Source organism: Gracilinanus agilis, chromosome 2 (assembly GCF_016433145.1).
Source record: "Gracilinanus agilis isolate LMUSP501 chromosome 2, AgileGrace, whole genome shotgun sequence".
NCBI classification, from domain to species: domain Eukaryota; kingdom Metazoa; phylum Chordata; class Mammalia; order Didelphimorphia; family Didelphidae; genus Gracilinanus; species Gracilinanus agilis.
In genome coordinates, this window is record NC_058131.1 from 443079446 (window position 1) to 443101076 (window position 21631).

The 21631-nt window shown below is 33.4% G+C and overlaps 1 protein-coding gene across 1 annotated transcript in view; it reads left to right on the forward strand.

Annotated features, from left to right (window-relative positions):
- NIN (ninein) overlaps window positions 1-21631 on the forward strand; it is a 136546-nt gene that overhangs the window by 98049 nt on the left and 16866 nt on the right. The window contains 3 exon segments of the mRNA XM_044659944.1: window positions 3429-3542; window positions 12130-12309; window positions 13687-13788. Of these exon segments, the coding sequence (XP_044515879.1) occupies window positions 3429-3542; window positions 12130-12309; window positions 13687-13788 (396 nt within the window).

Here is a 21631-nt window from a genome sequence, read left to right on the forward strand (position 1 = left end):
GTTGAAGTCCTGGAGTAGAAGGAGAACTTTCCCAAGTAGCAGGGTTTTTTATGCTGCTATTTTCAAAGCTAGCCCTGGGGTTCTTCAAGCTCTTAGTTCTTTTATGGAGAACTAATAATTGAGTTATATCTCCATAGTTAAGGAGAGTTATAGTCACTGCTCTCCTGGCATGTGCTCTGATCTGTCAGTAGCCATAAGCACTCTTTTCTATGACTTGTTCTCCAATCCTACTAGTGGTCTATGACCTGGAACTATGTAGGAACAATGCAACAGAATCCTGCTCCCAGTGCCATCAAAGGGTCCCCTCTAATCTTCCTCTGACCAGTTATCTGACCTCCTTTTTTCTGTGGATTGAGAGTTCCAGAAGCTACCACTGGGTAATTCAGTTACCCCCCCCAAGACTTGCCAGGTCAGTTGTTTGTTTTTTTCTGAGATACTTTATATTTTCTTCTATTTTTTCAATCTTTTGACTTTGTTAAAATATTTCTTTATGTCTTTTAGATTATTGGTTTCTATTTGTTCTGTTCTAATTTTCCTAGAAATTTTTACCTGGGTAAGGTTTTGTACCTCCTATGCTAAGGTGTTAAGTTTCTTTTCACTTCTTTCATTCATAATTCTCATTTCTTTTCCAATTTATTCTTCTGGTACTTTAACTTGTAAAAATATTTTAAATTTTTAAAAAAACTCTTGTCATGATCTTGCTTTCATTATATCCAAAAACATTCTGCAAGTTGAATCAACTCTGGAACTCATCTCTTCAATAACTCCTGCCCTAGGATACCTCCCCTCTGATTAGATAGGATTGGGTTTGGACACTGAAGAGTACTTTCCTAGTTCTCTACCTGGAGTCCTATGCAAAGCATACTTTTGGACAGACTCTATCCCTAGTGTGCACAGACCTGGCCTGGAAAAATGATTCACTGTGACTTTTCTTGGATTTCCACATCAGGATTTTGCCAAGTACATTTTCTAGATTTGTTGAAGAACATTTTATTTGCTTTTTATGCAGTAAACTGTACTTTTCTTGCTTTTTTCATCAGCATACCATCAACCTTACAACCAAACAAGCATTAAGCTAATAATTAATATTATAAATAAACTAACATTTATTATAAACAAAATAACAAAATGTTTATTTCCATTGAGAGAATTCAAAAACACATATGGGGATGGGGGACAGGGAGGATGGACAGACCCAAGGTTCCTCCCAAAAAAGAGAGAGTACACATCAAAAAGGTAGTGTAGGGTCTTTTAGAATTAGATAATTCTGGAAATTGCTACCCATCATGAGAAATATACTGTCAAACTTTTGGAATTTACCAGAATTCAATAAGATAAAAAAAGGCAACTTTTATAATAAAGGCAACTTTTAAAATAAATTTTAAAATTTTAAAATAAAATTGACCTTTTGGGACTCAAATATTGCAAAGTTATTTCTAGTGATATGTCACCATTCCATAATCTTGATGTTCTGAAATAATTATAAACATCACAAAAGCCAACATAAACTTGTTAGCCCTTATCATTTTCACCATTTTGCCTAAAGGGTAATTTGTCCCTGATGGCCAACAAAGAAGAAAAAATTTGGTGGGACATAATTTTTAGTCAGAATCTGTTATGAGTATCTTGATCCAAGAGCCATGAAAACATTAAGAAACAGACAGACTTAATGTACAAATACAGTAAAACAAAAGACCAAAGCAATGCAATATCAATGTTAACTAACATAAAAGCTTTTTGCATTTTTGTAGTCTATCCCCAATATGCATAAATTTCATTTTAGAGTCCAGATGTCATATATTGTTGTTTTATATTCTAAAACTTGTTCCTCTAGATTTACTTCTTTGGTTCCAAGTTATTTATAGAGATTCTTAGATGTTCCTGCTAGAATCTTTTACTGAACAGATCTCAATACAAACTAGTACAGCTTTTAAAATTTTACTTCTTCAATAACTAATTGAGGTGGTAAAAAACCATCCAAAACTTTGCAGTTCTCATCTTACTAACAACAGAACAAATTAGTTAAAATTCAGAAATCAATAGGTTTTTACATGCCCATTAGTATTTGACAACAGGTTTATGTAATCTATTGTTTTCTCACATTCAGATTGAAAACAGCTTACACATTTGCATTGTGTTCATATCTTCCACTGACCATTTGCTCTGATTATAGAAATTTGCCATAAAAGAAAAAAGCCAGGACAACATCAAAACTGGTCCCTCTAGGCATAAGCCTTAAAGCCACAGAATGTTTAGGATCTCACTTCTAAGTAACTTGTGGCTTTTTCTTTTACGGTAGATTACTGACTTAATGTTGCATCAGGCAACTATACCTGAATTCAAAACTCAAAATAATATTAGTTGAAGTCCTAAAAACTTTTACCTCCAATGCCAAGTTTCACTAATCACAGTTTAGGGCTGAATACAATTAAGATTACTCTCATGGAGTTGCAATAATAATACAAGTTTCCAGGGCTCACACACATCTAAAAGATTTCACTTAGTTCTCTTCTTCTTAATCATAAATTCATCCTTACATCAAAATCAATAATTAAAAATAATTTCTATTATTATTATAGACTTGTATGTTCTTCATTATCCAATTGTGTCATTTAGAAATTCCACAACCCAAGTTAGCTCTTTTTCACAGGACTGGTGACCTTGTTCATAGCTTGCAAATTGAAAACTTGTAGATAAAGGAAAATCTGCAAAGTTTTTCCTTTTAGCTTTTCTGCACAGGGATTACCAGTTTTTCTCCTTTCCCAATATTTTTCCAGTCCTTACTGAATCTCATTCCACAGGATTTTCCCATATTATTACAATTCATCTATGGGGGTTAAGTCTGGGGTCAGTTTTGAACCCTGGACCTCCTGTCTGTAGGTCTGGCTGTCAATCCACTTAGCCACTTAGCCACCTCCTGAACTAATATTCTTAAATATCTACCATACCAAAGAACCTGAACAGCCTTTTAAAATATTACTTGGATTTACTTTTTGTGCTTAAAATGATGATTTGGAAAAATCCATGGTAGACATGGTCAAAAGATCAAAAGACCAAGATTTCATTCCTAGTTCTGCTACTTATTATCTATGTGGCCTTAATGAAGTTATTTTATATTCTGAGTCGCAATTTCTTCAACAGTGACATGAAAATAATTACATCTCCCTAAATGTTCCCACAAAGTTGTACAAATCAAAATATGCTAATACATGTGAAAACTACTTGTAACCTATAGAATGCTCTATGTGTGTATACATACATATATATATGTCATTATCATGCTTTGTTTATATATAAAGGTTAAAAATGGTATGTTGTTAGATTCATGTTTCTCACATGTTTGTTTCACAAACTTAGAGTAGACTTAGCAATGGTTTTCTCTTTCTCTAGAATGAATCACATTATCATTTAATGTTGTTCTCTTTCAGTCATCTGATTTAGTGTCTTCTCTGGAGGCAGAATTGTCTAAAATAAAGATTCAAAGCCATTCTTTGCAACAGGAAAATTTCCTCCTCAAAAATGAACTGGAGAGAATAAAACAAGTAAGGCAGCTTACCACTCAAATGATTTCATAAAATATTTGAATGCCTTCTCTTTTTTCTTTTTCTTTTTTTTTGCAATGGTTGCCACTGAACAGTCTGGCTTGTGACTCAGCTTTTAAGTCAGAAAAAGTAAGGATGTAAGGAAGTAAAAAAAAATTATAAATACTACAAGTGTTTATTCTGGGTTTATCAAGTTTTACTTCTTTTTGTCCATGAGAGTACTCTTAAGTCAGTTGCTAAGGACCAAAAACTACACTTCAGTGATTATGGATAAGGGATAGATACCAGACCTGTTCATTGAGGATATTCCCAAGCACTAGAACAATATCTAGTAATGAAGATTGGCACCTTCTCTGTTTATTCTTAAAAGGTAGCATAGTTTTGAGAAGTTAAGTGACTTACCCAGTGTTATAAGATGTAATTTGAATTCAGATCATTCTGGCTTCAACACTGGCAATCTAATATGCTGTACTGCTCTTCACTGTAGTTATAGAACCTATTACATTAAACATAAACATGTAGAAATAGCATTAACTGGTTACTAATTAAATTAGTCCCAGTGGTGTCTTCAGCCAGTGTTCCATTCACCCAGCAAGCTGATACAGGATCCAGGGTAAAGGTCTCCTTCAAGCCAAGGCAGGAATATCTGGAACCAATCTCTCCAAATGCCAGGAAGGGAATGAATGCTAGACCATGTTGGCCTCTTTTTATACCTCTTGTTTCCACGTCACTTCCTGTCACTCCTCCTTCTTCACAGAAACCAATGACAGTCTTTTAATTTGCCAAGCACTGCCTGGGGGTGTGGCTTTTGGAGTTGTCACTCTAGTAACTTGTGAATTTTCATACTTAAGAGTAAGTAGGAGTTCTTGATTTGATTAGCTAAAAATAGATAAGGGAGAGTTAATCCTATCTTCACACACATATATATATATATATAGTCAGAAAATGTTTTTGGCTTGAACTTATAATAAAAGCTACTGTCTGAATCATACAATGATACTGGTCCATGATTATCTACTTTGCTAGTGGCTTACTTATCATGTAGAAGCAACTTATGTTCTGTTTAAAGAAAATTTATTTCACTAGGTGACAAAAGAAATAAAATTTTATGGTTAACTTTCTATAATTATAATTTGTTATAATTACTTCCAAAGACTAGGAAACAATTAGGAAAATGAAAGGTTTTTTAAAAAAGTCTTTTCTGACCCTAAAGCAAAAGCAAAAGATTGTTAATGGTGTTAGGGAAAGAATTAGCACAGATAATTAGTAGAGGATTTTGATGGTCTTACATTTTTTTCTGCAACTTTAAACCCCAAATCCCAGCTTCTCACCTCAGTGTCACAGTAACAAAACCCAATTCTTTCTTCAATTTTACTGCTGCCTACATTCCCCCAGTGCTTATATGTAATATAATGACTACTATATCTTCACTATTCAATAAATGAATGAATGATTGAATTGGTCTACCTAATAACTAAAGCAGTGATGGCAAACCTTTCAGAAACAGAGTGCCTGTTCCCACCTCCACCCCTCCCTTCAGACTGAGTACTATGCTCATCCCCTCCAGTGACCTCATGCCACATCCCCAACCCCCAAACTTTAAAACCTAAATGGAGGAATTTATAATTTATCCTAAAAGCAATAGGGAGTGCTTGGAGTTTTAGAGAAAGGGAGTGACATGACACAATAAAAATCTCTTTGGCAGGAGTGAGAAAGAAAGACTAGACTGGGGAAGAATCTGAAGACAAGGATACCAATTAGGAGGCCTTTGTAATAATTAAGGCAAGAAATAATGAAAATCTAAACTAAGGTAGTGGCTGTATAAAAATAAAAAGGGGGTAGATACAAGAGGAGTTATGGGGTTAGAAAATGTAAGATTTGACAAATAATTTTGTTTGTGAGGTGAGGAGAGTGAAGAGTCAATTATAAATACTGAGATTATAAATATGGAAAGCTTCTTTTTCCTGGAATACAGATCCTACTCATTATAATTTTCTATTATTATTTCATTCATTCCTTCTTAACTCACATGTCAGCAAAACTAGACCATTCATAATTTCTCCAATTATATTCAAAGCTTTTCTGCCTGAATATTTGTATACAGTTGACTGACCTGGATTACCTTCCTGTTCACCACTATTGAATTTAAACCATTTTCCAAGACCTCCTCAAATTTTGCTTTGTTCATAAAGCCTTCTTTGATCCTTCCCTATAGATCAAGGTGATCTCTCTCTCCCCTTAACTCTTAAAACTCTTTATACTTTTATACATTTAATTGTAAACTCATTGAATGTTGAAACCATGTTTTATCTTATCAGTTCAAGTGTCTTGAACCCTACCAGACATTTGAACAATTTTTACAATGCCCTGCTCCACATGTTCAACAGATAATCATCATTTAAAATATTTAATATTATCAAATTATAACATCATACAAACATTCTACAAAGGGTTATTTCTAGTCTTCAGAAGCAAAATCCATTTCTAACAACAGAATGAACATATCAATGAGTGATGACTGAATCACATTACAATATTAAGTGACTATTCTAATAGAAATCTTAGAATGGCTAAAAGGACATAACATCAGCTATGATATTCACAATTACCAATAAACCATTGGCCAATTTGATTTTAAAAAGGAAAGAAGAAAATCAAATTACCAGTATCCAAAATGAAAAGAATGAATTCACCACCAATAAATAAGAAATTAAAGCAATTTCTAGGAATTATTTTACCTATTTATATACCACTAAATTTAATAATCTAAGTAAACTGCTTAGATTAAAAAAAGATAAAATACAATATTTAAACAATCCCTTCTTAGAAAAAGAAATTAAATAAGTCATCAATAAACTCCCCAAGTAAAAAATACCCATGGCCAGATGGATTCACAAATGAATTCTACCAAACATTTAAAGAACAATGACTCCCAATACTCTATAAACTATTTGGAAAAATAGGCAAAGAAGGATTCCTACCACATTCCTTTTGTGATATGGTTCTGATAACCTAAACTAGGAAGAGTAAAAACGGAGAAAGGAAACTATAGCCCAATTTCCCTATTTATGTGAAAATTTTAAATAAAATACTAACAAGGAGATTACCAATAATAACAATTCACTATGTCCATGTCTGATGTATACTAGGAATGCAGAACTGGTTCAGGATTAGGAAAACTATCAATATAATTGGCCATATCAATAACAACCAAGAGAAATCATATGATTATCTCAAATAATAAAGTCAGATCTAAACAATTAGAAAAGTATTAATTGGTTAGGCCAAACAAATGTGATAAAAATGGCAATTTAAGCTAAATTAATTTGCTTATTCAATGCCATATGAATCAAACTACCTGAAAATCATTTTAAGGATCTAGAAAAAATAACAAAATTCGTCTGGAAGAACAAAAGATCAAGAATGTCAAGGGAATCAGTGGAAAAAAATGTGAAGAAAGGTGGTTTAGCAGTACTAGATCTCAAATTGTATTAGAAAGTGGTAATCATCAAAGTGGCAATCAGAACCATCTGGTTCTAAGTAAGAAATAGTGGTGGATAAGTTGAATAGATTAAGTATACAATACCTAGTAATTAGTCCATAGTAATTTAGTGTTTGATAAATCAAAATATCCAGGTTTTTGGACAATAATCACTATTTGACAAAAATTGGTGGGATAATTGGAAAATGGCATAGTAGAAACTGAGGATAGACCAACATCTCACAGCATATGTCAAGATAGAGTCAATACGAGTACATAATTTAGACATGAAGGGTGAAATAAGGAAATTAGAGGAACATGGAATAGCTTATATGTCAGATATATGAACAAGATAAGAATGAATGCCTATACAAGAGATAGGGTGCATTATAGGATATAAAATGGATAATTTTGATAATATTAAATTAAAAGGGGGTTGAACAAACAAAGCCAAAATAAATGAAATTAGTAAGAAAGCAGGGGGCAGCTAGGTGACTCAGTGGATAAAAGTACCAGGCTGGAGATGGGAAGTGGTGAGTTAAAATCTGTCCTCAGACACTTCATAGCTGTGTGGCCCTAGGCAAATCACTCACCCTCAGTTGTCTAGCTCTTACAGTCCTGCCTTGGAACCAATGCTCAGTATCAATTCTAAAGATTTCTTTTAAAAAGATAGAAGAAGGAAACAGAAAGCTGTGTGGAAAGATTTTGTAGCAGGCATCTCTGATAAAGGTCTAATTTCTTAAATATATGGAGAATTAAGTCAGATTTGTAAAAATGTTCTCCAGCTGATAAATGGTCAAAGGATATTGAGAAGCAGTTTTTAGATGAAGAAATCAGTCATCTATCGTCATATGAAAAAATGCAATAAATCACACTTGATTAGAGAAATTCGAATTATAACAGCTCTAAGGTACCACCTCACACCTATCATATTGGTTAATATGACAGAAAAAGAAAATAATAAATGTTGGAGTGAATGTGGGGAAATTGGGATTTTGGGAAATTGGGAATGTGGGAAAATAGTATATTGATACTATTGATGGAGTTGTAATCTAATTGAACCTTTCTAGAGATCACTTTGTAACTATGCCCAAAGGGCACTAAAATTAAGCACATCATTTTATCCAGCAATGCCACTTTTAGGTCTGTTTTCCAAAGAGATGAACAAAAAAAGGGGGAAAGGACCTATTGTACAAAGATTTTTATTGCAGTTCTTGTTGTGGCAAAGAATTGAAATTGAGGGTTGTCCATGAATTGGAGAATGGCTGAAAAAGTTGTGGTATATGACTGCTATAGAATACTATTGTGGTATAAAAAATCACTAGCAGAATGACTTTTTTAAAAACCTGGATAGACTTACATGATCTAATACAAAGTGAAATGAACAGAATAAGAACAATGTACACAATAGTAATATTTTTGATGAACAATTATGAATGACCTAGCTATTCTCAATAATCTAGTGATCCAAAAGAATCCCAAAGACTCATGATAAAAAAATGCTATCTGCCTTCAGAGAAAGAACTATTGAAATCTGAATACAGACCAAAAGATACTATATTTTATTTTTCTTCTTCTTTTGTTCCTTTTTTGCAATCTCTTCCACAAAGTGACTAATATGTTTTACATGATTATTCTCATATATATATATACATATATATATATATATAACCTATATCAGATTGCTTGGTGGTGTTGTGAGGAAGATTAGATTAGGTATTGATTAGGAAGTACATAGCAGGAAGGAACTGGAGCTGGGAATTCCAGGTTGGAATGAAGGAGCAGGAAGAGGTGACTTGGCTCTGAGTGGGACTCCATTAGGGATTAACACAAACTGTAGTTAGCCCTGGGAGTACTCAGAGTAAAAGGACATCTTGCATCCTGATTTTCCCTGGGATTCTGTGTGGTGTGGCATCTAGCAAAAAGGACAAGATCTACAGAGCCAAGGGAGGAGAAGTTTGAGTTCTGGTGGACAGTGCTTCAAGCAAAACCCTTACAACCTGGTACCTGAGACAACTTTAGCTCCTGGCATCCAGAGATCATCAGTGGATTGCAGTGAGAATCCCAAAGCCACAAAAGCCCCAGCTGTACTCAAACCTGGCAGGTTCCAGGTCTGAGGCAGAGACTCCATTTATAGCTCCTTGGGCCCTGTTTCTTTAGATCACTTAGATAAGAGTAGAATAAGTCCTCCCATTGCCCTGTGGTTTTATCCTTTAGATTTTAAGTATAGAAATCCCTTTCCCACCTTTTAGTCAATTAAAGCTGTTAAGTCCCTTTTACCTTGTTAGCCTGTTTCTAGACTCTGGCCCAGTGGAAGCTGAGTGACAGTTAAGATCAACTGCCATTCCTGTAGAAATCTAGTAAACTCTGGTCTCTCCACCCTGGTCCAGTCTCTCATAAATCCTAGAGTGTGTTCCCACAAACTACTTAGTTTATTTATAATATCCCTGGTGACCCCATTACCTTGCATATATTTTCCACAGTGTCTAGGGATGGGAGGAGTGGGATGGAATAAGGGAGAGAGGATAGGAAAGAGGGAGAGAATTTGGAACTCAAAAAATTTTAAATGAATGCCAAAAAAGTTTTTACATTTAATTGGAGAAAAAGAAATTATTATTATAAAAAAAGAATGTAGACCAGCCATTTTGTAAACTTTTGGTTCCCAACAGAGTAAATTCATATTAAAAGATCATAGATAGTGTAAGTCAAAGGACTATATTCAAACATCTATCTAGCACTTTATATGTTGTGAGCTACATTTATATTAAAGTTTGAATTTTTTAAATAAAATATTCACTTGAGAAACTTTGAAACTATATTACAATACCTCTCTCTTTAGATAGAAAAATATAATGTATGAACAAATTCCAGTGAACTAAAAGACAAAATGCTAAATTATATCAATAGTTCTTGCTTTATATGAATTAAATTTTATTTAAAGTATTCTGAAAGAAATCTACATTCCAAAAAAACACCAATGTTAATTTACTATACAGTACTCTGCTCTCTCCACTTCTGTCCTTTTTTTGGTGCTCAGCGGTCTACCACTACCAGAAAAAAAAAAATCTTAAGCCCTCCAGTTGAAAGTAAAACCCAAGAGACCATGGCCTTTAGACTGGAAGGGGGCTTGATTTGAGACTCTATGACCCCAAGAGAGGATACCTTTGCTCTACTATACTCACCACTAGCATGTCTGCCCTTGTTTTGTGATGGGGTACTGCATGTCTCCATAGCCCCCATGTGTTAGCCTTTCTTCATGCCTGTGTCTGGTCCCCATATGACTGAACTTTCCTCATGTTCTACCTCTTGGATCTGGCCAGGACCCTACATAGAACTGGTCCCACTGTGTTCCTTCTCCTGCTCTGACCTCTCTGTCCCTGACATGTGTCCTTAAACCATGTACCATTCCTCTCCCTTCATAGACTCACAGCCCTCTTTCTGCCTCATGACTGGGCAAATTTACATTATGAAAGATTTTAATTAGAAGTCTAGGGAAAGGTCTACTTATTGTCTGTACTATGTAAAAGTGGAAAGAACCTTGAACTCAAATTTTATCTTGTCAGTTCCTTTGTATGCACAGCTATATTATACGAATGATGAAATGCCAAAAGAAAGCATTTGAAATGTTCATGAATATAAAAATACATATATATCCTTGGAATTCAGATTCAGAATATAGGTGACAAATCTATACAATGATAACATTCAGATGTCCCAAATGATGTGAGATCTAAAAGTGGCCCACCAGGAAAAGGAAGCCCTAAAACAGGAAGTGATATCTGTACAAGCAACTGCAGATTACCAGTGGCAAGGGAACTTGTTCAAAGGAGGCCAAATACTCTACTTAAGGGTAGTAAATGTGTACATTTTCATTAGTTAAGTGAAAGAGAAAAGTGCATTGATTCCAAATAATACTAGATCAGGCTTGCAGGAAATTAGGTTGTAAGAAAGTGAAAATCTTAATAAAAATAGAACCATAATTCAAAATATTAGTCATATAGCTCCTAAAATAACTCATTCTCATTGCTGACTAATGCATTATAAGTGCAATATACCGGAATGTAAAGAAAGAGTTGTCAAAAGATTTTAGCAACTTATTCTTTTAAGTAATCTGCAATACTACTATTACCACCAAATCATAATATATTTGATAGAAGATATAGGTATTTAATAAAGCTAAAGTTTGTGCCTAATAGCTTTATGTATAGAATATTAGACATGAAAGGGATTTGAAACAATAAAATTATTACCTCGATCATTTAAATTTTTTTTATTTTTAACATATTTTTCCATGTTTCCATACTTCATTTTCTTTCCCCCTCTTTTTCCCTCCCAACTCACAGATCTAGGTTATACAAATATAACTGGGTCATTTTATCTATTGATGGTAATTTAACTGGCTTGTTTTGGTTTTGGTTTTCTTTTCCTAGAGGTTTGGATAGCAAAAGCATTTAATAATAATAGTTGTTATGTGTTTTTAATGACTTTTAGGACTGACACTTTTTTCAAGATATAAATGTTGCTTTTGTTTCATGGTTTGGGGCTTAGCTGACTCTGGATTTAAAAAAAAATAAAATTATGAAGTCAGAAATTCATTTTCAATAGTTTTGTATATCTGAATTCTTACTTCAATTATGCGAATAACTTGTTTACTGGATTCTTCAAATAGAATTGCTTGTATGAAAGAAGCAGAACTTGCTAGAACTTTGGGGATTATTATCTTTCATCCTTAAACAACTTTTCAGAGTTCATTTATCAATAACTTCTGTATTGATCCCAAAATGATAATCTCCAAAGTTCTAAGAGTTATTAAGTTCACAGGGATCAAACATTTTAAAGTCATCTATCTTTTACTTAATAATATTATGTAACTGAAATTTTTCTATACAATAATATTTAATCTGGTGAAGGAATTATTTTAGTGAATTTTAAAACTCTGCATGCTCCCCAAAACTATTGTTATTGTTGAATTACTAATTCATTAGAACAAAAGAGATTTTTTTCTCAAAAAATTTAAAACTCAAAAGTTTTAAAATTATAGTTATTGGGTAACAATGGAAATATATTATTAGTTAATTTTAAGACCTAATCCTCTTTCTTTTAAAGAACTGGCTTCCAGATCCAGCCATATGTTCTTCAGGGTTACAGAACCAGCACAAAGTGTTGTCTTGGCATAAGATGGATCATCTGATTAATCAAGAACAGCAGTTATTAATGCAGGAGAATAAAAGAATTCAAATTGTGGTGCAGAACTCAAAAACAGAACTGATACATTCAGAAGAGGAGGTAATTAGAAAAGTTAAACATACAAGCAGATTATGACTATTTTTGAAAAGCATTAAAAGACAAATTTTAAAATGTTGCTAGAATAAATGTTTGAGTAATTTGCCATAGAGTATCAATCATTTCATAGAATCAGAAGAGAATGTCATCTAGGTATTTTGTTGTTACCTTTATATAATTATTTTTATCCAAAAATATTAGCAGAATGTAAATAATTTTGTTTAAAAACTTGTAAGAATTTTAAGACAAAAATTTGATTTTTCTGAGTTATTTTAAAACTGAATTCTTCATAATTAAAGTGTAAACAATTATATAAATATCAGTTATGAATTAAAAGCTCTAATATTTAAATAGTGTTGGTGTAGTCTATTAATGAAACAATTAAAGTGTATCAAATACTAACTACATGTAAGGTCTTGTGTACTGATAACAAAAATACAAATGGGATAGTTCTTACCATTTTCAACAATTTGGCAGGTGTGAAGTGATACTTTGGGGTTATTTTAATTTGCATTTTTCTTATTAGTTCCTGGAGGCATATTTATACTACTGCTTACAGTTTGCATTTTTCTAGTGAAAATTATTTGTTTGTATCCTTTACCTATGCATCTTCTGAAAAATATCTTTTTATTTTAGATTAATATCATAACAAAAGCAAATACTTAAGGTTTGGAAAGTGTTTGCATACATTACCTCATTTGATTTCTCACAACACTGTGAGATAAGTACCATTACCATACCCATATTCTAGTTGAGGAAACAAGCTTAGAGAAGTTAAGGGATTTGTCCAGATTCAAACTTAGGTATTCTAGGCTCAAAGTCCAGCACACTATCTATTTAAATGTCAGACTTTCATCATAGTTGTTTACCTTTTCTGATTCTGGCTGAATTTTCTTTGTGTGAAATCTTTCTAATTTAATGTATTCATTTATATGTGTTGTGATCTTCATTGGTGAAGAGAGTTCCCACACTAGGAATTCCTTATACTGACAAAATCAGAAATTTTTTATATTCTAAAAATGAGCCATTTGATAATTTGATTATATAGTACTAAATATGAACATTAATTTAAATAGTATCTTTTTTAGTATAATGGCACACACAATGTACATTGACTTCTTATTAGCTAGATGACTTTGTGCAAATCACTTACTAATTAATCACTTACTTCAGATTTCTAATCTGTGAAATGAGAGAGTTGGACTCAATGATCTCTAAGGTTCCTTCCAGTTTTTGATCTCATAACTCTTTCTCTAAATGTTGCTTGGTAGTTGTATTTATTTAAGACACCTGTATCTTGGTTAGTTAACTCCTATGTATTTTACAAATTTTGTAATTATTTTATTGTCTGTTTTTAAGGTCATTTCTATTTTATAATAGGTAAGTCAAATGAATAAACTTGAAGAAGAATTTCAAACAATTCATTTGGAAAATCAAAGCCTGAAAAATAAGCTAGTAAAAGTAGATGGGGAGTTAATGGAGGTAAGTTTTCCACTAAATTGCTTAGCTTTGATGAGTGTTTTGTCTCATTTACCATTTATTAGACACAATAGTGAATTGTTATTATGTAGTACAAAACTGCATAAATATATATGTCTGGATTATTTGGATCATTCTACCTGTAGAATGGAATTTTGAATTCCTAAACACAAAAACCCCAGATATGAATAAATTGTTTGCTTTGGAAATACCTTATACACATAAGGAAACACAAGAAAGATAAACAACTATAGCAATCAAGGTAAGCAAAAGTACTAAAATGAACTACTGCAGAAGAAAAAAAATAGGAAAAGACACCAAATTTAAATAGTATTAAAAAATAGGGCCATTAAGAGATTTCTTCCTAAAATTCCACAAAGAAATAAGGATGAAAGCAAAATTTAAAAGAAATGATGTTGGAGGAATAGGCCTGAAATATACTAAGCACACTAAACATCATGAGATCTTGCCTAGAAATAAATTAATGTATGTTGTAGGATTAAAGTGCAAAATGAGAGGACATATAAAAGGGGAGGGGGAATAAGATAAAGAGGAATTTGTGATGTACACTAATCAAGTCAACAATAAACAACAAAGGGAAAGTAACTCTTGTAGTATCTCAGTAAGAAGAGGGTCTAAGAGAGAATGGGTAAGCTATCAAAAAGAAAGAATGGAAATAGGAAGGAAATCATAGTTCAGTATTGAGAAGAGGGTCCAATGAAGAATACTTCCATGAGGGGAAGGTTATATTCTATGATGGGTTGCCTACAATAATTATAATCTGATAGGATATGTTACTAAAAGAGACCCCAGCTTCAAGAAAATATTGTTATACCTCTATCAATACTCCTATTTCTAGAAGGAGAATCAGAACTTAAGGGAGGGTGAAGTGGGCAATGGGCTAATGCTGGAAGACACAGACTGAGAGAAAAGAATTAATAGCAAGAAGGGAAAAATTATAATGAAGAGAGGGCATGGTATTTAGTAACTTCCCACATAATCAAGTATATAGAAAAATTTCTACCATGACATGATATCTATATCCTCTTTACATCCTGCAGGAACTGATACTTGGGCAATAATATAAAAATTGCTTAGAAGGACAAACTCAAAATAGGTACTTTAAAAACTTTAATTCTAAAAAAAACAAAGACTGAAAAATGAATATTTTTAAAAATTATTTATTTGTCTAATTAATTTAGAATATTTTTCCATGGTTAAATGATTCATTTTCCTTCCTTCTTGTCCTCCCCACTTCCAGAGCCAACCAGCAATTTCACTGGGTTTTACGTGTATCATTATTCAAAACCTATTTCCATATTATTACTATTTGCAATAGAGTGATTATTTAAAGTCAACATCCCCAATCATATCCCCATTGAAAAATGAATATGTAAATAAAAGGATAAATTTTTTAAAAACTCAAGATGAATCAGAAAAAGGAAAAAGGAAGAGAATTAATGAAGAAAATAAAAGAAGGAAAGAATTGTTTTTGGGAAAAGAAGCAATTTGAAAAATCTAACAAAAGAAATTAAAAAGGAGAGGAAGTAGGTTTTTCTTACTAATTGAGAGAAAAAAGAGAAGAATTGACTATCTTAGAAAAATTGAACTAATAATTAAGTAAAATTCCAAAACAATGGAAAATTGTAACAAATGGAGAGGAAGAATTTAAGAGGAAGGGGAAGAAAACCTGTAGGAATAGGGTTGCCTTAAAAGTAGATTAAGCTAACAAAAAGATACTGCACTATCTGTAGAAGAAAAGGAACAAAATAAAATTCTCATTCAGGAAAAGTATGTCAGAAACAAATGTAGAAAAATATAAACCCAAATTTTATAACTTCAAATGTAAATAGAGTATTCTAAAAATATAAAAGGGAATGAAATATTAGACAAGAGAACAAAACTCCACAATATACTATTTTTTTAAACCTTACTTTCTTAGTAACAACTTGAAGATAAAAGGGCAAGAGCTAGGAAATTGGGTTACTTGTCCAGAGTCACAGAGCTAAGAAGTGTCTGAGGCCAGATTTGAACCTCCTGATTCAGGCCTGGTGCTCTATCCTACTGTGCAACCTAGCTGCCCCTATCTACTACTTAATAAGAAACAATTTAAAAAGCAAAGGTATACACAGAATGAGAGGCTAGAACAAATTTACTATTCATTAAGTCAGTGCAAAAAAAGCAAAAGTTGCAATTATACTATCTAACCACGCAAAAACAAAAATGTAAAACATACATAGATATAAGCATTGGAATTAAGTTTTGTTCAGAGGAATCATTGACCACAAATGAATACTAATATTAAACTTTAATTCTCCCAAATGTCTTAGCATCTAAATTTATAAAGAAAAACTATAAAAATTGATTTAAAAAATAAAGAAAAATTAAAAAGTTAATTAATAAAAAGTTAATAGAATTTCAAGAAGATATATTCAACAGTGCCAGGAGAAATTAATGTCCTTTTCAGTTTTAGGAAAAAAATCTAACAAATATAAATATAATGGAAAATATAGAATTTAGTTAATTTCTTGAGAAATCTTGAGGCATATAACATATTATAAATGGAACTGCTAAGGTATACATGTACTTCTCAGAAGCATAAAGAACTTTTACAAAAATTGGCTATGTATTTGGGCAGATAAATATAAATAAATGTAAAAATTAAGAAATAGTGAAGACATCCTGTATTACTAGATTGAAGAATATATATGTAAGACTTAAGAAGACTAGAAAAAACAGGAGGGAGCTAAGTTATGAAGGACTTTAAATGCCAAATAGAGCATTTTGTATTTAATCTTGGACTAAACAGGTACCTGGAGTTTATAGTAATCGAGTGAACAAACAAAACACTAACCTCCTAACTGTTCCACAAACAATTTACTCCCTATTTCACATATGGGCATTTTCTCTGACTGTCCCCCATGTATAGAATGCTCTCTGGCCTCAACTCTTAACTACTGACTTCCCTGGCTTCCTTTAATTCCCAACTAAAATCCTATCTTTTATGGAAAATATTTCCCAAACCCTCTTGATTATAGTGTTTTCCTTCTTTATTTTGTTTTATCTTGTGGAATTTTATCTTGTGGAAATTTATCTTGTGGAAAATTAATATTGAATTGTGATCATTTTTATCTGAAGCCTTTATTGAACCTTGTGTTTCAAAGTTCATCCAGCATCCAAGTAATATATTCCCAGGCCTCAAAGCTGGTTTTTGTTACAGACCAGGTGGAGACCTGCTCCTTATTTATCTGTAAACAAGACCTCTCTTAAGTAATGAAGTCCCCAAGCTCTAACCACTATTTTGGATTGCAGTGACCCAGCCACAGAGTGAGGAGAAAGACGTGTTGTCTTCCTGAGGCCCTTCTCTTCCTGAGATAAATAATAAGGAAAGAGTTGAGTTCTCTAAGTTCACCTCCACAATGACTCTTTACTCATCAGAAATGTCTTGGAAAGTTCAGGAAAAGGACTTTTTTGCAGAGGGAATCTACTGGCTACTTTAGATTTCCTTCAGTAGTCTGTTAACAAATGAATCTAAAATTAATTTTAAAATATGACCTCTCAAGAATTTCAATCATTACAATCCTTGTTCATACTTATTTGTTTGCTTATTATCTCTTCCATTAGATAGTAAGCTCCTTAAGGGTATTTTCCTCTTTTTGAGTCTTCAAGATTTTCTACAGTGCCAGGTACATAGTAAACAATAAATATATATTGTTTGCTTGCTTGATTACTTGCATAAGTATTCCCATTCCATCCTATCTCCTATAGATTGTCTCCCTCAAATATCCCCATTTTCTCACATATCTTCAATATCTCCCTATTTACTGGATTTCTTCTAGTTGCCTACTGCCTAAAAACATACTGCTAAAAACATCTTCCCCATCCTCCAAAAAACTCCCACTTATTCTTCCATCCATACCACCATCCTATATCCCTACTTTTGTGGCAAAAAAATTCTTGAGAAAGCCATCACGAAAAAGGACTCCTCTTTGTTTTCTCCTACTCTTTGCTTAATCCTTTACAATTCAGCTTCTAACCTCATCATTCCACCAACACTGCTCTCTCCAAAATTACCAATGATCAATACAAATTGCTAATTCCAATGCCTTTTTCTTAGTCCCCATTCTTCTTGATGTCTTTGCAGCCTTCAACACTGTCAATCACCTTTTCTTCTTGATATTCTCTTCTCTCAGTGTTCTCAGGACACTATTTTCTACTGGTTCTCTTCCTTCCTATCTGATCACTCCTTCATCTCCTTTGCTGGATCTTCACCTCTATAACACCCTCTAATCTTAGGTTTCTAGTCTTTCTTCTTTTTTCTCACTCTACTTGATTATCTCATCAATTCCCATGGCTTTGATTATCATCTCTTTATTAATGATTCTCATATCTATTTATCAAGCTCTAATTTCTCTGCTGACCCCAGTCTGACATCTCCAACTACCTTTCACATATCTCAAACTGAATGTCCAATAGTTATCTTAAGCTCATGTCTAAATCTGAACTTACCTTTCCTCCTAAACTCCCTTCCCTTTTAAACTTCCCTGTTACTCTCAGTCTCCCAGTCTCTTAGACCCACAACCTAGGTCTCATCCTGGGTTATTCACTATCACTCACTATCTTCCCCACATCTGTTTCTAAGTCTTGTTAATTTCATTTTGGTGACATCTTTCAAATAGGCCCCCTTTTCTCTTGGGCCCTAATCTTTTAATATTTGGACAATTGCAAAAACCTGCTGGTTGATCTGTCTGTCACAAGTCTGTCCCTACTCCAATTCATCCTCCCTTCTGCTGCCAAAGTGATTTTCCTTAAGTATGAGCATGACCATATCATTCTCCTCAATAAATTCTAGTGGCTCTCTATCACCTTCAGGATCAAATACAAAATTTTCTGCTTGCCATTCAAAGCCCTTAATAATCCCTCCCTTCCTTTCTAGTCTTCTTACACCATACACTGGGCTGTTTAGGGTATTCAGAAAAGACTATTACATCTGGTATGAGGGTTTGCTGAGCCATTTTTAGGGCTGCTTTTCTCCTTCGGTGTCTGCCTTTCCTCCAGCTCCCACCTTTGGTTCCAAGAAGCTATAGCATGCATAAGTATCGACACCCTGGTAAAGCAATCTTGGTAGACAGGTAGGCTAAATTAGGTTGAGGGTCACCCACAAGCTTTAAACCAATCAGTGAATCAGTGGGGTGTCTACATAAATCATGTGAAGATTAACTTCCAGTGGAAAAGGCAGATAAGAACAATTTGTTTTAATGGTTAAGGCAGCTGAAGCAGGTACTGTGGAGCTTAGATAGACATTTAAGAAGCTAAAGTCATCCACTATATCCCTAGACCATCACCAATTGTCTTGAGTTTTGTCTTGTCACTGGACTTAGATGACAGGAAGAGTGGGACTGATATATTTGTGCAACCCTGCCTCACTTAAGTCCAATTTATTTGTGAGTCAAAAGATATACTAGTGGTTCTTGGTTCTCTTCAAATATGAAGGACAAGAAACAATCAACATACACTTTATACCCTACCATGAACTCCTCTATCCCGTAACATTGGTCTCTTTGCTGTTCTATGAACAAGACACTGTCATTTCTCAACTCTAGATATTTTCTCTGGTTGTCTCCCACGCCTGAAATGCTTTCCTTCCTTACCTTTGCCACTTAACTTTCTTGGCTTCCTTCAAGTCCCAACTAAAATATTACCTTCTTCAAGAAGATTTTCTTACTCTTTCTCAATTCTAGCACCTTCTCTCTACTAATTGATCCCTGTTTATCCTGTAGATAACACACACACACACACACACACACACACACACACACACACACATATATATATATATATATATATATATATAAAACCAATGGATTTGGTTGGTGGAATGTGAGGTGGTGTGAGAAGGGAATTCCCCTCCCTTTGTTTTGATGTAATCAATCAGCAACCTTTGATGTTTACCATCATTGAGATGTGCAAGAATAGACAGGCCCTCAGAGAAAGGAAGTTGAAACCAAGGAGACTGGAAACTGATTCTACAGGTACTGCCCCCCTGAGCAGTGCCAGGCAAATTAAGGAACTATGATTGGTTCCTGAGATATGACATGGGAGAGCTAGTGGGTGGAGAAAACTCCAGGCAAGACCAAGACTGAGCTCACACACTCTTTTGCACTTTTCTGGCTGTAGATTGGAACCTGAGGGAAAACTCCTGTTGGTGGTGAGCTTCATTCCATCAGAAAGGCACATAGGGTGGTAGGCTAGGCAAGTTTCTACCTCTTTCCTACATTTCCCTCTCTTTACTATCACTACTTTGATGTAATAAAGCTACTAAAGCTACTAGCAGCCTCAAATTTTAATTTTAATTATTACAGTGGAGAGTAAGATAGGGTGGGACTAGAAATATAGGCCATAGCAAGATTGTTTAGGATTTTAAGATCTGAACAAATGAATTTATATTTTATCCTAGAAGAAGTAGAATGCTAGTGGCATTGGTCAAGTAGGGGAGTCAAATGATCAGTTGATGTTATGGATGCCAATTTTTGCAGTAATCTAAGCAAGAGATAATTATATCCTAATTGAAAATGATAATTGTGTGAGTGGAGAAAAGGGAACAGATGTAAGAGGTATAGTCAAGATAGAAATGGCAAATATTTGGCAGTCATTTGGAAATGTGGATGAAAGAAAGTAAAGAATCAAGAATAATGCTAAAAATTATGAATCTGAGGCGCTGAAAACAAAAACAAGGAAGTTTAAGAGATAGGAAAGTTTATGGAGAAAGATAAATTTATTTAGAGATATATTGAATTTAAGATATATCCTAGACATGCAGTTTGAAATATCCAGTATGCAATTTTCTGATCCAGGTCTGAAATTCAGGGCAGAGTCTATAGTTGGATAACATTCATTTCCTTAATTTATTTTGATTATATTATAAGTATTATGTCAAGTAATAATGGTACTGATTGGCACCCTTGATTTACTGATCTTATTGGGAAAGCTTCTAGTGTTTCTCTTTTATGTATAATTGTTTTGGTTAAATATTTTTTCTTAATAAGGACATTTTTTTTCTTATGCTTTTCAGAATTTTAAAAGTACAAATAAGTTCTATATTTTTTTATAATTTTTTTAATGATTTATTGTTTCTATGATTTGTTCTTTAACCCACTCATTTTTTTTAAACCCTTGTACTTCTGTGTATTGTCTCATAGGTGGAAGAGTGGTAAGGGTGGGCAATGGGGGTCAAGTGACTTGCCCAGGGTCACACAGCTGGGAAGTGGCTGAGGCCGGGTTTGAACCTAGGACCTCCTGTCTCTAGGCCTGACTCTCACTCCACTGAGCTACCCAGCTGCCCCCATAAGTTCTATATTTTAATATATCCTTTTTCTGAATCTCAGTAGAATCATGTGGTTTTAAATTTTGTTATTAGGAATAGTTCAATAGAAAAAATGTTTTCCTAATGCTCCCAATCTCATCTAATGTTGAAATATCCTTGAATTCCTAGTATAACTCTAACTTATAATGACAAAATATTTTTGTTGTAATCTCTTTTCAAATCATTTTTTTAATATTTTGGCATCAATTTCCATTAGTGATATTGGTTTATGGTTCATATTCTTTGTTTAACCTCTTCCTGGTTTAGGAATTAAGAACCTATTTATCAAGGGGAAAGACTTTGAATCTAGTGTTAGATAATAATCTAGAATATTGTCCTAGGGTAAAGATTGATAAACCTACCAAGTGCTTTTCAAGGGACAAATGAGCCAGATTCATTCAGGAAGATGACTGCACATGCACAGTGATTTCAGAATTCAGGACTGTTTTAATCTATTTGTTCTCAAACTTTATATTTAATAAA